The 14,866-nt window shown below is 60.8% G+C and overlaps 6 protein-coding genes across 6 annotated transcripts; 4 read left to right on the plus strand and 2 right to left on the minus strand.

Moving 5' to 3' along the window:
* Positions 1-38: 38 nt before the first annotated feature.
* On the plus strand, positions 39-1,268 carry BDZ90DRAFT_265350 (NAD(P)-binding protein; the record flags this gene model as incomplete). The annotated part of the gene is made up of 3 exons (XM_025508663.1): positions 39-474; positions 555-884; positions 958-1,268. Exons 1-3 carry the CDS (start codon positions 45-47, stop codon positions 1,266-1,268), a joined length of 1,071 nt encoding a protein of 356 aa, XP_025360716.1. The 5' UTR covers positions 39-44.
* A 107-nt stretch (positions 1,269-1,375) lies between these two features.
* Positions 1,376-3,448, minus strand: BDZ90DRAFT_222352 (WSC-domain-containing protein; the record flags this gene model as incomplete). Its single annotated transcript, XM_025504524.1, has 1 exon — positions 1,376-3,448. The coding sequence occupies one exon, from the start codon at positions 3,446-3,448 to the stop codon at positions 1,376-1,378; it is 2,073 nt and encodes a 690-aa protein (XP_025360717.1).
* Positions 3,449-4,111: 663 nt separating this feature from the next.
* On the minus strand, positions 4,112-6,094 carry BDZ90DRAFT_58838 (hypothetical protein). The gene has a single exon (XM_025509705.1). It carries the CDS (start codon positions 5,960-5,962, stop codon positions 4,577-4,579), a length of 1,386 nt encoding a protein of 461 aa, XP_025360718.1. The 5' UTR covers positions 5,963-6,094; the 3' UTR covers positions 4,112-4,576.
* A 3-nt stretch (positions 6,095-6,097) lies between these two features.
* BDZ90DRAFT_233682 (Nitroreductase) lies at positions 6,098-6,949 on the plus strand. Its single transcript, XM_025506721.1, has 2 exons — positions 6,098-6,352; positions 6,425-6,949. The coding sequence occupies exons 1-2, from the start codon at positions 6,197-6,199 to the stop codon at positions 6,875-6,877; spliced, it is 609 nt and encodes a 202-aa protein (XP_025360719.1). The 5' UTR covers positions 6,098-6,196; the 3' UTR covers positions 6,878-6,949.
* A 269-nt stretch (positions 6,950-7,218) lies between these two features.
* BDZ90DRAFT_281072 (hypothetical protein) lies at positions 7,219-10,518 on the plus strand. Its single transcript, XM_025509335.1, has 3 exons — positions 7,219-7,980; positions 8,079-8,457; positions 8,532-10,518. Exons 1-3 carry the CDS (start codon positions 7,467-7,469, stop codon positions 10,423-10,425), a joined length of 2,787 nt encoding a protein of 928 aa, XP_025360720.1. The 5' UTR covers positions 7,219-7,466; the 3' UTR covers positions 10,426-10,518.
* Positions 10,519-10,743: 225 nt separating this feature from the next.
* BDZ90DRAFT_233684 (hypothetical protein) lies at positions 10,744-14,839 on the plus strand. The gene is made up of 5 exons (XM_025506722.1): positions 10,744-11,277; positions 11,344-11,644; positions 11,729-12,158; positions 12,235-12,578; positions 12,656-14,839. Exons 1-5 carry the CDS (start codon positions 10,827-10,829, stop codon positions 14,775-14,777), a joined length of 3,648 nt encoding a protein of 1,215 aa, XP_025360721.1. The 5' UTR covers positions 10,744-10,826; the 3' UTR covers positions 14,778-14,839.
* The last annotated feature ends 27 nt before the right edge of the window (positions 14,840-14,866 follow it).

A 14,866-nucleotide genomic window follows, 5' to 3' on the forward strand; every position in this document is an offset into this window, starting at 1 on the left:
GCTTCTTGCTGACCTTCATTCCACATCGAATCACGCCGCCAACCATGTCATCCCACCACGCCGCACCACCTGCTCACCCTTACTCGCGCCCCGCTACGCCTCACCCTCAGCACCAGATTGGCTGGGTGGGGCTGGGCAACATGGGCAAGAGCATGGCCCTCAACCTCGCCCGCAATATGGCTTCGCGTCAGCCTCCTTTGCCTCCTCTCCTCGTCTACAACCGTACAGCATCGAAGTCTCAGGCGCTTGTAGACGAGGCGAAGGACATGGCAAAGGTGTGCGAGGACCTCGTCGAGATGGGACAGAAGTGTGATCTCGTATTCGTAAGCCTGAGCGATGACAAGGCGGCAAAGGATGTGTTTGCCAAGCTGCTCGAGGGAGAGGAGAAGAAGAATGGCAAGCCAGGGCACAGGGAAGCCAGTGTGGGCAAGACAATCTTTGTAGACACTTCGACGCTGTACCCGGAAACGACGGGTGAGCAGCGCGTTGAGCCAAGAGAAGCGCATATACTCGTGGCCGCTGATCATCTTGCTCCTTTGTCTCTTGGTTGGCAGGCGAACTCGAACGTCAGATCTCTGCTGTCCCCAACCGCTACTTCATCGCAGCTCCCGCCTTCGGCCCCCCTCCCATGGCCCATGCTGGTACCCTCGTGTTTGCCATTGCTGGACCTCACAACGCCAAGAAGTTTGTGAGCCAATTCCTCGTGCCGGGCGTCGGCCGAAAGGTCATGGACTTTGGTAGCAACCCAGAGCGAGCGGCCAGCTTCAAGCTCATTGGCAATTCGCTCATTCTGAGCACCATCGAGATGCTCAGCGAGTGCATGACACTGGCAGAAAAGACAGGTGTAGGAGCAGACCAGTTCTTTGACTTTGTTAAAGAGTTTTGTGAGTGGGCGCGGAGACAGCCGCGACGAAAGCATCACGAGCGCTCACGGATTCACCCTCGCATCGCTGTCAGACCCAGCCCCATCTGCCATCGGCTACGCCAAGAAGATCCTTGACCAGAGCTTCGGTTCAGCAGAGGGCTTCTCCCTCGACGGCGGCATCAAGGACGCCTCGCACATTCGTCGTCTCGGTGCCAGCGTGGACTGCCCCTTGCCCATCGTAGACGTGGCTCATCAACACCTCATCGCAGCGCGAGCCAACGCTCCACCTGGGCAGAAACTCGACTGGAGCTCTTTGGTGGCAGGGCAGCGATTGGCTAGTGGGCTGCCAGCCTTTGGCAAGAGGGAAGGCTTGCAGCGAGACGGTGGCAGGCGGGATGAGTGAGTGTGGACGGGCGCAAGCAATGACCAACGCAAGCAATGACAGTGACACGATTCGTGGTATTATAATACAAGGTTGTGAGAGGTGGCATGCGCGTAACGCTGCTACGCCTACGCCAGCACAGTCGGCCTCGTCGGCGAGGCATTGGAGAAGAAGGTGTACAGGTTCATGCGACTGGATCCACCACAGTAGAGCGTCGAATTGCCGTTGCAAGGCATCGAGCAGCCGCGCGCCACGGGCTCCGCATTGCTTGCCTTGAAGCCCGTAGGCAGCTTCGTTGCGCCCCAGCACTCCCCACCGTACTCGACGCCGCAGAAGGTCATCTTCTTTGCCTGGCACCCAGCGAGGCAACCCGCTACCGTGTTGGCCGGGTTCGAGATGCCCGTCGGCAGAGTGCGCGCACTTGGCGAGTCGACGGCGCAGTCGGTGAAGTTCCATTGTCCCTGCTGCATGACGGTGAATTGGCTCTGCTTCCAGGCGTTGTCCTTGTAGACCTGCAATCGGCTCGCGGCACCGCAGAAGCTCGTCTTGTCGCCCGAGCACAACATGCTGCACTGCGAGTCGGCCAGCTTGGCAGTCGAAATCGATGCGCCGCAATAGCACTCGGACGAGTACTGAGTGGCCGAGAACTGCAGACCCTTGGATGCGCAGAAGGCGGCACACTGAGTGGGCGTGTTGGTGCTGTTCGAGTACGAGGCCTTGGAAAGAGCTCGCCCGCCGCTGAGCTCCTGGTAGCAGCCCTGGTAGCTCGACGTGCCAGCGGTAGGCGGGATGGAAGTAGCAGCCGTAGTTGTCACGGCCTTGATAGAGTAGACGGAGAGCAAGCTGCTACCACCGCACGTCTCCGTCGAGTTGCCGGGGCAAGCCATGTTGCAGAAGTCGTCAGAGACCTTCTTGGCACCAGAGGTCATGGAGTTGTCGCACCAGCACTCTTGGCCGTACTCCATGCCGGCGACGGAGAAGCCAGCAGCGGAGCAGGCGGCGCGGCAGACGCTCGTGCTCATCTGACCCTTGTAGCTGACCTTGTTGACGAGGGCTCGTGCGTTCGTGGGCTCCTGGTAGCAGCCCCGGTAGGCGGCGTCGGCGGGCGTCGAGTTGTTGGGCGTGGCCGTCGTCGTAGGGCTGCTGGCCGTGCAGCCAGCGCCAGCGCCCTTGAAAGGACCGTTTTTAACCGTCTGGCAACCTGGAAGAGCATCAAAGTTGCTACCGAGGACGACCTCATTGACGGCAGCGCCCGTACGGCAGTAGCCGGCTGCCGGGTCTGCGCTGTTGGGCGTCGTCGTCTCTTCATGGATCGAGGGAACAAAGGGAGCACACTGGCGAATGTTGCCGCCAAGCTCGCCATCGCACTCGTCAATGGCAGCCTTGAGCACCGTCGTATCCCAGTCGCTGACGAAGTCTGCGTGGAAAGAGTAGCCGATGGCGTCTCCGTTTGCGAGAACAAAGCCGCTGCTCGAATTGCCCTTTGTGACGCTGCCCTGGAGCGATCCAGTGTCGTAGATGAACTCGTAGAACAGGGTCATGAACTTGATGGGGTGCGTTGAGGGGCAGTCACCCGTGTCGGCCTGGCCACCAATGGGGTAGGCGACGTGCGACTGATGGTCGTCCGAGTCGAGGTCCTTGCCGTTCCAGCACGAAGGGAAGACGATCTGAGCGCGCATACCGCCGGAGCACACGCCAGTGGGCAGCGTCGTGGTCTGAGGGTTGTTGCCGCCGAGGCAGACGAAGCTGACGGCCTTGGCCTTGATGGGGTCAGAGTTGGGTGCGTCAAAGAGCATGGCTGAGCCAGCAATCATCTTGAGACCCTTGGGGAACGGCTGGAGCGATGTAGAGTCCTCGCCCATCTTGGGACCGCCGCGGTTGAGATAGTAGGTGTTGACGGTGCCGAGGTTGATGGACGCAAACTTGCGTGTGTCACCGTTGTAGTAGTAGAGCTGAGGCGCCCAGTACTTGCTGAGGTCGGCCTTGACGGGGCTGGTGGTGCACATCGTGTTGACGTCTTGACCGGGTTGAATGGCAGCTGAGCCGACAAAGGCGTGCGTGTGACCTGAGATGCCATTGGGGGCGATGATGGGGTCGAGGCGCTGTGAGACGAGGTTGTGGTGGCCAAGAATCCAATATGCGTGGGCAGAGGGCACCAAGGCGAGGAGCGCAAGTACGACGAGTGGGGTCCACGACAACATGGCGGGAGAGGGGGTGGAGGGGAGGAGTGAGGGAATCGGAGAGCAAGGAGCGATGAGGAGTCGAGATGGAGCAACTAGTCGCCGCCCATGATCCTTTTTGTAGCATCTCGTCCTCGAGCGGTGCTTGCTTCGGCGATGACGATACGGAGGGAGCGAGCAAGCAAGCAAGGGCATCGGTGATTGAAAGGAGCGCATCATTTGCTTGGCCTATCCGGAGCTCGATCAAGCTCTCTCTGCCGGTTCCTGCGTGGGAGGTCCGAAAGAGGTCGTCGAGGTCATCGAGGTCGTCATTCTGGCTAAACAAGGTTGACGAGACGCTTTGACGTGAGAAACGGAACCCAACTTGGAACAACCAACATCTCTCGTCCGTCGAAAGCTCTCGTGCTCCCTTCCCGCCTGTGCCGGTCGACGCGTCGACCGCATGCGGGCGCGGAGACTTTCGAAGCCCGCCACGACTCTCGGGACGACGCACAGACGCCACGCCACGCACGCCCGGCTCATCGAATCTTCCTTTTCTCGTCGCCGCTTCAAGCTTTGAATGCTCCTCGACGACAACGCAGAGCCAGTGATCGAGCGGAGACGCGACCGTGACGTCGTGAATACAGGCAGGCCTATCGCGGCGACTTGCTCCTCTTGCTCTTCCGGCTGCCGCTGCATCATCGTCTATGGCTAGCGTCGCCAGCCGTTGCCCTCTCCGTCAGTGCCTCGACCATCGACCGCGTGGCGCTATTCGAGAGCTTAAAAGTGGCTCTAGCTCTGCGACCAATCTCGCTGAGACAGCACGATAGGATAAAGCGTGGGTACAAGGACAATTACGGCGACCGCATTCTCTCCTAGCGAGAGGCGATTGGATTGATCGGGGCCCGAGACAACTCAGTGTCACCGAGCGAGCTCCCACGCTTTGTCGTTGGGCAGTGCACGGTGCGCATCATCTTGTGCCCATTTCGCCTTGTGATGCCATAATCGCACGCCCGACGTAAGTTCAGGCCGGAGGTGCTCTGATGATCGAAGTGATTGCCGATACCACTCGAGCGCTAAGTGGTGTCTCGGCCGGATACGCTAGGCGCGGTGTGGTTGTTGATGTCGTATCGCACCTGAAGTTGCTACTCGCTGCTCCTCGCGACGTTCTCACGACCTCCCGCAGAGGACGTTGCTGATCGCCTCGAGTCTCTCGCTGCTTTCGAGTCGTCGTGCCCCTTTGCCCTCTATCTGCTCCTTGACTTGCAATGCTCGGCGCCACTCGTAGCTCGTCGACGTAGCGTTAGAGCGCCTCTCCAAAGTATCGAGACGCTGACGGAATACTGTGGTCACTCGATCGTCTCGGGCAAAGAAGTAGGCGGGAAGAGCCTGTGAGTCCTCGTTGTCGTCGTCGTTCCGAGGCCTGATGAGCTCCCACAGAGCCATGAGCAGCAGGTCACCGACGGCGTTGTTGATGAGGTCTTGGACCGAGGCGATGCGCGACGAGACGCTGCGTCGCTTACTTGTTCCCTGGCTAGTCGTCAGGCCGGCATTGACAAACTGCAAGACGAGCTGCGTGGCCTCGTCAACTGGGTCGCCACGTTTTGAGCGGATCGTGGAGCACAGCGAGTCGATGGCGTCGGTGATAAAGGCGAGGCCTTCACTCATGAAGAGGACCTGAATGTAGCTTGAGAGCAGACGAGTCTGGTCTGTGGCGAGGGAAGAGTCGATGGCCAGCTTGAGATTGGTGCGCAGCTTGCGCAGACGGGCGAGAGTACGCGGGTCGAAGGTGTTGCGCACGCGGTGACGACCGGTCGTGCCGTCATCGACTGGATCTGGCAGCGTGTTGACAAATTTACTCATGGCGCCGACGAGGACGATTGCCGTCGACTCCCACTTGGGGCCTAGGGAGATGGCATAGCCCAGTGGCGTCTGCATGAGCGTCGACTTGGACATGCCATGAGGGCTGGCGGCGGAGGAAGAGCCAGGGGCCGAGTCGAGGAGGAGGTCGAAGTTGAAGTTGCGAATTTCGAGGATCGTCGTCGTGTCCTGGCGTTCAATGGCGCGGAGGAGGTCGTGACGTTCGTACGACTTGGCCGGGCGTGGATCAGAGGTGCCTGCCGCAGTCTTGACAGCACTTTGCTCGCTGCTCGCCTCTGCTATCGTGGTGGCCTCATCACCTTCCTTGCGTGCTGCTTGTCCTGCCTCGCTCTTTGCAGCGGCGGTGAGGCGGCTGAGAAGGGCAACGATGGCGGCGCTCCCTTGCGAGGCATCAGATCGCTGTCCGAGCAGCTGTGGATCGAGATCCCAGTTGAGTTTCATGTCTTCGAGTGCCTTTTCGACACACCGCCGAGTGTCTGCGTCCGTCTCATCAGGCCAGAGGACCTCGAGCTGCGATGCCTCGAGGGTGGGGAACGAGTTGCCCAGCCAAGGCGCCGTTTGCCATCTCGATTGCGGGGCGGCGACTTGTTGCGCCGAAGGTGTTGAGTTCCCTGCACCCTTCCACGACTTCCTCACAGCATCGACGACGTCTGCAAAGCTCTTTGGGCGACTCATCGGGCGGCGCAAGATGTAGTTTTGTCGAGTCAGGGCGTCGAGGCGTCAAGGACGGACGTGGAGGAGCGGATAGCGGTGCCTGAACTTGGCCCGCCCGCGTGGCCCTCAATCGCCGGAACGGCAACCCCCGGCCCTAAGCTGGGCATGCCCGGCCTACTCTACCTTCTTGCGTGATGGCGTGGGGAGGAGGATAGGTATCCCAGCTTCTCTTCCTTTCCACGCAACGCTTCAATCATGTCCGCTCAAGCATTCCTCTCCACGATCTCATCTCGCCGCTCCATCTATTCGCTGGGCAAGAAGCTGCCGCTGGCCCAGGCGGAGCTGTCGAAGCTGGTCAAGGAGGTCGTCAAGCAGTCGCCATCCTCCTTCAACTCTCAGACTTCGCGCGTGGTGAGTAGCGGGCGCCTCAATCCCTCGCTCGCAGAGTAGGAGCTGATAAAATTTGTGCCCACGCAATCGCAGGTCATTCTGTACGACCAGGCGCACGACGATTACTGGTCCCACACCGTCAAAGAGGCGCTTCGGGCCGTGGCGCCTGCCGACGCCTTTGAAAAGGGAGCTGAACGCCTGAAAGGCTTCCAGGCTGCTGCTGGGACGGTCTTGTTCTTCGAGAGCGAGACTGCCATTCGCCAGATGCAAGAGAAGATCTCCCTCTACGCTGACCGCTTCCCTCAATGGAGCACTCACTCGAGCGGCATGGCTCAGATTAATGTGTGGACTGCCATCGAGACTGCTGGTTTGGGAGGCAACCTCCAGCATTACGGCAACTTGACCAACGATGCCCTCATTGAAAAGTACAAGCTTCCCAAGGACTGGAAGCTGCACGGTGAGCTCGTCTTTGGAGAGGTCTTGGCGCCAGCTGGAGAGAAGACGTACATGTCCGACGAGGAGCGTTTCCGCGAATTCTCGTCGTGAAACCGTGCGCGACGCCCGGAGAATAGTAATATGATAGACAGGACGGCTCATTGAAGAAGTGAAATACCATCTTCTCCTTCGTCGTCGTGCTCGCGTCGTGTGCCATGGCTGCTCGTCGTCGCCTCTTCCCCGCTCGTTGAGATTGAGCCGAGGGCGGAGGCAGACGAACGTCGGCGCGGGCGGAGGCAGCAGGCAGCGGATGAAGATGGCTTGTGAGCAACCAAGGGCGGGGCGGAGGGGCGGGGGGGCGCGCGGGCGGGCTGTCTCTTGTCTGTCGCTCGTCGTCGTCGTCGACCTGGCGTGCCGTGCAGCCAAGGCCGAGAGTCCAAGTCGAGGCGCCTCGACGACAGGACCATCGGTCGTCGTTGCTACTACTCTATATCATCACCAACGGCTGCGACCTTTCGCAACGCCGCCGCCACTGCTGCTGCTGCTGCTGCTGCTGCTACGTAGTCTACTCTATCTTCGTACTCGCTCAGCTGCTTCCATGATCAACGTCTAATTGGCATCAGCCCCGACCAGCGATCTCCGGCTCCCCTTTTCCCCCTTCCCTTCCCTTCGCGCGACGCAACCTTCTTTGGCCGCCAGCATGTCCCTTCGTGGAGCCAGAGGCGGAAGCACTGCAGCCTCACGCGGTGGCAGTCGCCTCTCCACGTCGTCTCCTCGTGGCGGTAGTGGTAGCAGTCCCAGCACTCGCGGATGGTCCACTCCCAATGGCTTTCGCGGACCATCAGCAGCAGCAGCTCCTGCTCCTGCTCCTCCTTCGCAGGCTCCATCGGCCTCTGCTTTCCCCTCGCTGGGATCGCAGACGCAGACTGCTCAACGAGGGGACGATGCAGCTAGCCGCACCCTGTTTGTCCTTGTCAGCCTGGTAGGCAACACCGTCACTGCAAAGACTCGAAGCGGACAACGATTCGTTGGTATCTTGCACTCGACCTCTCCCGGTGATCTCGGCGTCAGCCTCTCGTCTGCTCAGGAGATCAAGGGCGATGGTACCCTGGGCGCTCCACAGAAGCTCCTCGTCATCAATGGCGGCGACTTGGACATCGTCGAGGCTCACGAGGTGACCCTGGGCGAGCCTGTACGAGAGGCGGACCGACAGTGTGAGTGTGGGATCGTGTGCCAGAGGGCGGGGCGACGATATCGACATCAAAAAGGAAAGCTGACCTCTTTTGTCTCGTCGCGACGTGATCTCGCGCAGCCTTTCGCACCGACGTCGAGATCTCTGCGGCAGCTCGTCCAGACCCGGCATCGAGGGCATTGGAAAAGTGGGACGACGATGGCAGCGCACTCAGTGGAGGCATCGAAGACGGCTCAGCGACCAACAACAGCAGCAAGTCTTCGAAGCCCGGCCAGGCATGGGATCAATTCGCAGCCAATGAAGCTCGCTTTGGTCTCAAGAGCAACTACGACGAGGACCTCTACACGACGAAGCTCGATCGTAGCGGCAAGGACTTCAAGGAGAAGGAAAGGAGAGCTGCACGTTTGGCAGCAGAGATTGAAGGGCAGGTGTCTTCGAACACTCACATGGCAGAAGAGAGGGGACATGTCGATGACTCGGGCCAGAACGAGGAAGACAAGTGCGTGGACGCGTGCACGAGAGTCGCAGCAGAATTCAAGCTAACCCGCAATGCTCCCCTTGTCTCGCGCTTAGGTACGGCGCCGTCAAGCGTGGTCCCAATGCCTATGTCCCTCCCGCAGCGAGAAGAGCGGCTGCCAGCCCTCGCGTCGTCCTCGCCGAGGCGGCCGAGAAGAAGGCAGGAGCTGCAGCTCCTAGCATCGCCGTCAATGTCGCAAGCCCCACGATCCCAGATGGTGACGGGAGCGGAGCTACAGCGCCGAAAGCTACGACGGTCGCTGCTGCTGCTCCTGCTGCTGCTGGGGGTGCAGCCCCAGAGGACGGCAAGTCCAATCGCCTTCATTCGGACTTTAAGCAGTTCGTATCCTCTGAGCGAATGCGCTTCGAGTCGCGCAAGCAGCAGCAGACGGAGCAGGAGAAGAAGGCGCGCCTCGCCGAGCTCAAGAGCTGGTCATCGAGCTTCAAGCTCAAGACGCCCATGCCTGAAGACGTCGCATCAGTCGTACACAAGAGCCCGGATTCAAAGCCTCGCGATCCAGCCCTTCAAAAGAGCTTGAGCCCGGCACCAGCTCACGCTCAGTCCTCTTCGATGGCTCCGACGTCTTCGAGCGGCGCTGCGAGTGCAAGTACGGCTGCGACGCCAGCACCACCGTCGACTCAGGCTGCGCAGCTGGCTGATACCAAAGCAATGCTTTCTAAGATGACGATTCCCAAGATTCCGCCCTTCAAGGCCAAACAGGACGGGGCGGCCCCTGCGGCTGGTGCTGCGCCAGCGCTTCCTTCGTCGTCAGCAATGTCCAAGATGAGCGCCAAGGCGAGCTCTTTCAAGCCCTTCAATCCTGCAGCCGCAAGCTTCACACCGGGCGCTGGAGCAGGGGCAGCTTCATCTACTCCCGCCGCTCCTGCCCCACCCGCCAATCCCTTCTTTGGCAATCGTCCCCTCAACAAGTCGGCTACGCCCCTGCACGTGCGCGAGGACTTTACGCCGTTCAAAAAGGGCTCGTCCAAGGTGGTGCCTGAGTCGTCGTCGATCCCACCCACTTGGCCGTACAATGGCAAATCCTTCCGTGCCATGTACACGCAGCCACAGGCTCAAGGGCCCGCTGTTCCGGGCACGCCTGGCCACGCTACTACTCCTCTTCAGCAGGGGCAAGGCGAAGGAGGTGGAGCGCCCCCAGTCCCAGGCACCCCGCAGTACGCCCCCTCACCCGCTCTCGTCTACCAACCTCAGCAACAGCAGCAGCCCCCGATGGGACCACCTTCTGGTCCCTATCGCTTCCCCCCTCACGGCCAGTACCCGATGCCGATGCCGCACGGAATGCCTCACGGCGGTCCTGGCATGCCCTTTGCAGGAGGAGCACCTGTTCAGCAACAGCAGCAATTCGCCATGATGCCTCATACGCCGCACAATCCTCACGCACCGCACGCGATGCCCTTTTCACCACCTATGCCGCCTCAGGGCCCGCCAGCCACGATGTACTCGCCCCAAATGGCGGCAGCAGCTGCGGCTCAAGCGGCCGCAGGAACGGTACAGGCGGCTCCTGGTCAATTTGCAGCAGGTGGTGCTCTTCCCCCTGGCACGCCCCGTACGACGGCCAACGCAGCAGGCAAAGGGGGCGCAGCGCTACCACCGCAGATGTACTATGGGCAGGGAGGTCCCATGCCGCCCCACTTTGTCGCGGGACCCATGGGCCCAGCCTCTATGCGGCCTGGTGGCGGCTTCCATGCGCATGGGCAGCACGGCGGGCACCCGCATCAGCAGCAACAGCAGCATCATCACCATCCTCATCATCATCCTCACCATCAACAGCCGCCTCCCCAACACATGCATCCGGGTGTGGCCCATCCTGCTCAGCAGCAGCAGCAGGCGGTGCCGCCCCCGCCTCATTCGATGGCGAGCAGTGATGCGAGTGGGACGCCGGCTGTCAATTCACCCGCGATGGGGTCGACGGCGGGCGGGAAGGAGTAGCGCGGGGTGTGAGGAGGGCATTGAAGGTCAGATGAGGATCTGGTAGGTATGGTTGAGTTGAGGGTATAGGCGACGGTGTATGCGGTGCAGAGCGATGTCATTTATGTCCCTCTTTACCCTCTCTATCTCTACCCTTCTATCTGCCTATCCAATCCAATCTGAAGAGAATTCAATGCTCAACGTGCGAGAGGCAAGAGAGACCCGATGAGCGCTTCGGGACTGGACAGACCAATGCCGCGGTATCCGGCTGACGGACTTGAACGAGTGGGGGGTCTCCTCGCCTCTCGTGGGCGCGCTTTCTTCCCCTTCTTCCGGTGTTGCTCTCTCCTCTTCTTGCCATCTTCCCCACACCGCGTCGCAGCGAGATGACTACCACCGCAGAGGCAGGACCAGGGGCAGCGATGCCATCTTCCTCTTCCTCATCATCGTCGCACATCACGACCAAGATAGCTCAGCATACATCGTCGTCACAATCGCGTCCCTTTTGGTCGCTCGAGTTCTTCCCTCCTAAGACCTCCCAAGGCCAGGCCAACCTACTCGCCCGCATGTCTCGCATGAATGCCACCCTTTCCCCACAGTGGAACCACGTCACATGGGGGGCTGGCGGATCGACAAAGGAACGCAGCTTGGAATTGGCAGCGAGGGGTCAGAGGGGCGTGTGGGATCCGGTAGTTCCCATGGAGGGTGTGAGGGAGGACTTGGATTGCGAGGCGGCCATGGATTCGTGTTTGCATTTGACGTGTACCAATGTCGATAAGGATAGTTTGGATGAGACGCTCGAAGAGGCCAAGAGGCTGGGGATCAGAAATATTCTGGCGTTGAGGGGTGATCCGCCTCGGGGGGACGAGTATTGTGAGTTGGCGACTCGAGAGAAGGAAGGTGATCTGATCATGCTTGGCTCACTTCACTCATTCGCAGGGGTGGCCGCCGACTCACGCTTCCAACGAGCGACGGACCTCGTCGAATACATCCGTCAATCCCACGGCGACTTCTTCTGCATCGGCGTAGCAGGTTATCCAGAGGGATACTGCGACAGCCTCGACCAGGACATCGACCGCGATGTGCGCTTCCTCAAAGCCAAACAGGATTGTGGCGCTGACTTCGTCGTCACGCAGCTCTTCTACGACGTCGATGTCTTCGTAGAATGGTATCGCAGATGTAGAGAAGCGGGAATCACCATCCCCATCCTGCCTGGTATCATGCCCATTCAGAACTACCAGTGCGTGCCCCAGAGCAAGCTGCGACTGCTCAGCTCTGTCTTCACAATTGCTTATCTCTCTCGCCCTCACCCTGACCCGCGCAGATCATTCCGCCGCATGACGAACCTCTGCAAGTCCAAGGTGCCCCCCACAGTCCTCGCAGCCCTCGAGCCCATCCGCTTCGACGACGCAGCGGTAAAGGAGTACGGCGTCCATCTCGCCATCAGCATGATCGCGCGCCTCTACCTAGAGACGGACATTCGGGGCTTCCATTTGTGCACTCTCAACCTCGAGAAGAGCGTGCGAAGGGTGCTCGAGGGATTAGGGTGGGTCGAGTGCCAGCAGGAGGGGGCCGAGACGCTTCCTGCGACCGGCGCGAAGGTGCCGTCCTTCAAGTCGAGGGATACCCACGCCAACATCGATTACAGAGCCGTGACGGAGGAGGCGCTCGCACGAGCACAGGCAGCAGCAAAGGGGGCGAATAGATCAGCGGCCGCAGCGACGAGCGATGCGACATGGGACGAATTCCCCAACGTGAGTATGGGCGGGTGGTGGCAGCCAGATCACCCAGATGCTGACCAACCCGTCTTCTCCTTACGCTCCTCACTAGGGCCGCTTCGGAGACGCGCGCAGTCCCGCCTTTGGTGAAATCGACGGCTACGGAGTCTCGCTCAAGGTCCCGCCCGCAGACGCCCTCCGCATCTGGGGATACCCAGTCAGCGACGACGACATCAGCGCCATCTTCTCGTCGTACCTCGTAGACAAGATTCAGTGCATCCCCTGGTGCGACGCGCCCATCTTCGACGAGACGCTGGCCATCCAGCAGTGGCTTTTGGCTCTTAATGCCCCGGGAAAGGGATGGTGGACCGTAGGGTCGCAGCCGGCTGTTGATGGCGTGTCAAGTGCGGATCCTACGTACGGCTTCGGGCCGCGAGACGGATACGTGTATCAGAAGTGAGTGCAGCAGTGAACCGGCTCAAGCTGCGCAACGCAATGGCTGACCAGATATGGTCACTCTCGCCCCTTCGCAGGGCCTTTGTCGAATTCTTCATGAGCGAGTCAGACAAAGACGCCCTCGCTGCCCGCATCGAGGCAGAGGGGCAAGGCAAGCTCACCTTCTTCGCGGGCAATCGTCGCGGCGATTTTGAGACCAACATGCCCCAGGGAGGGCAAGTCGAGGCAGTCACCTGGGGCATCTTCCCCGGCAAGGAGATTGCTCAGCCTACGATCATCGAGGAGGAGTCCTTCAAAGCTTGGCGGGACGAGGCGTTTGATATCTGGAGGGAGTGGGAGTCTCTCTTCCCTAAGCGGAGTGCTACGGCTCAGTTGATGAGGGAGATCGGGGAGAAGAGGTGGTTGGTTACAGTGGTGCATCATGACTATAAGGATGAGGCGGGATTGTGGCGCTTCCTGAGAGCAGACGTCGCTCAGCCCCAAGCCGCACCTCAGAGCCCCTCGCCCACCACGGTCGTCTCTGCACCGGGCAAGGTCCTCGTCGCTGGCGGGTACCTCGTCCTTTCCCCTGCTTATCCTGGCCTCGTTATCAGCACCGACGCCCGCTTCTACTCGGTCATTGCGGCGGGAACTGCAGGCAGGCTATCCATTCGCTCGCCTCAGTTCACACAGGCTGTCTGGCACTTTGATCTCGACATCGAGAGCGGAGCGCTCTCGCTCAGCTCCGAGTCGGCGTCCTCGCCCTATGCAGGTCGATCACCCTTCCTCTGTCTCGCCCTCGTCTACTCACTTGCTCTTGCGTACCAGCGTGTACCTCTGCCGGCGCTGCGCGCCAAGCTGGCGCAAGGATTGGAGATCACGGTCGTTGCGGACAATGACTTCTACTCGCAGAAGGCCGAGGGCAGCGAGGATGCTCCAACATCGCAATACCTCTCCTCGCTCGCCCCCTTCCACCCATTGGACGTAGCGATCCGCGACGTCCACAAGACCGGGCTTGGGTCCTCCGCTGCCCTCACCACCTCGCTCGTCTCCTCGCTCTTGCTGCACCTGGGCGTCGTCCGCACGCTTGAAAACGACGACGACCTTGCCCTTGCCCTTGCCCACAACACTGCGCAGCTGGCACACTGTGCGGCGCAGGGCAAAATAGGCAGCGGTTTCGACGTCAGCGCGGCGGTATGGGGCAGTCAGATCTACAGGCGCTTCGATGCCAAGGTGCTTGAGCCTCTCCTGGCTAGCATACCCAAGATACCCGTCACCGGCGCGCCCAAGGGAGAGGCAGGCGAGCTGGCCTCACTCCGCGACGTCGAATCGCTAGGCCCCCACTTGGATCCGCTCCAGCAGCCGCTCTGGAAGCCCTCGCCCCTCTCTGCTACGACCACGAGCAATGCCCACCCAACCGCCTTCGAGGGCCTCGCCGCCACGACTGCCTCATCAACATCGCTACGTCCCGCTCCTCTCTCGCTCCCCGCAGGCATCTCCCTGCTCCTCGCAGATGTCGATGCCGGATCAAATACGCCCTCGCTCGTCTCGTCCGTCCAGGCGTGGAGGACAAAGAAGCCCGAGTGGGCAAAACAGCTCTACGATGTCATTGCGTCGAGCAACTCGGCGCTCGCTGACGCGTTTGCACGGATGGCACTCGCGCAGGGAGGGGCCGCTGATGAGTACAAAGAGACGCTGGAGTGGGCGAAGGGGAGGAAGAGCAGCGAATGGGGAGGCGTGTCCGACGGGTGTGGACACGGACATGCCCACGGCGTGCACGATGGCGGCGAAACGGGTACATCGTCTTCCACTCGCCTCGCCGAGAGCGAGACGGGCCGAGCCCTCATTGCCGCTCGCGATGCGCTACGCTCCACACGCGCAGGTATGCGCGAACTAGGAAGGCTGAGCGGCGCGCCCGTAGAGCCGGACAGCATGGGTCGGGTGCTGAGCGCTGCGATCGACGGAGTGCCGGGAGTGCTTGGCGGCGGCGTGCCCGGCGCTGGTGGGTATGATGCGCTCTACGTTCTCTACGTTGAGGCGGAGGGCAGGCGCGAGGCACTGGAGGAGATGTTGCGTGCGGCGGGCAAGCGGGAGAAGGGGGAGAGCGAGCGATTGAGAGTTGGCGTTCTGATGAGCGGGGCTGGTACGGGAGGGGTGAGAGCCGAGTCGCTTCAGGCTGTGCGTGGTTTGCGGGAGCGTGCCGAGGGTGTCATCATGTAAAAGTGTCATTGAATGAGGCATCGTGCACACGTGCGGGTGACAAAGGATGAAACAGATAGCATATACAGAGCAGAGAGAGAGAGAGAGAG

Source organism: Jaminaea rosea, assembly GCF_003144245.1.
Source record: "Jaminaea rosea strain MCA 5214 unplaced genomic scaffold BDZ90scaffold_12, whole genome shotgun sequence".
NCBI classification, from domain to species: Eukaryota; Fungi; Basidiomycota; class Exobasidiomycetes; order Microstromatales; genus Jaminaea; species Jaminaea rosea.

What these genes read in the sequence shown, in the direction of transcription:
- BDZ90DRAFT_58838 (XM_025509705.1), bottom strand. Translation starts at nt 5,962, where the DNA reads ATGAGTCGCCCAAAGAGCTTTGCAGACGTCGTCGATGCTGTGAGGAAG.
- BDZ90DRAFT_233682 (XM_025506721.1), top strand. Translation starts at nt 6,197, where the DNA reads ATGTCCGCTCAAGCATTCCTCTCCACGATCTCATCTCGCCGCTCCATC. An exon ending in ACTCTCAGACTTCGCGCGTG is followed by an intron (nt 6,353 to 6,424) that starts GTGAGTAGCGGG and finishes ACGCAATCGCAG; the next exon opens with GTCATTCTGTACGACCAGGC.
- BDZ90DRAFT_281072 (XM_025509335.1), top strand. Translation starts at nt 7,467, where the DNA reads ATGTCCCTTCGTGGAGCCAGAGGCGGAAGCACTGCAGCCTCACGCGGT. An exon ending in ACGAGAGGCGGACCGACAGT is followed by an intron (nt 7,981 to 8,078) that starts GTGAGTGTGGGA and finishes GATCTCGCGCAG; the next exon opens with CCTTTCGCACCGACGTCGAG. An exon ending in GGCCAGAACGAGGAAGACAA is followed by an intron (nt 8,458 to 8,531) that starts GTGCGTGGACGC and finishes TCTCGCGCTTAG; the next exon opens with GTACGGCGCCGTCAAGCGTG.
- BDZ90DRAFT_233684 (XM_025506722.1), top strand. Translation starts at nt 10,827, where the DNA reads ATGCCATCTTCCTCTTCCTCATCATCGTCGCACATCACGACCAAGATA. An exon ending in ATGCCCATTCAGAACTACCA is followed by an intron (nt 11,645 to 11,728) that starts GTGCGTGCCCCA and finishes TGACCCGCGCAG; the next exon opens with ATCATTCCGCCGCATGACGA. An exon ending in CATGGGACGAATTCCCCAAC is followed by an intron (nt 12,159 to 12,234) that starts GTGAGTATGGGC and finishes GCTCCTCACTAG; the next exon opens with GGCCGCTTCGGAGACGCGCG.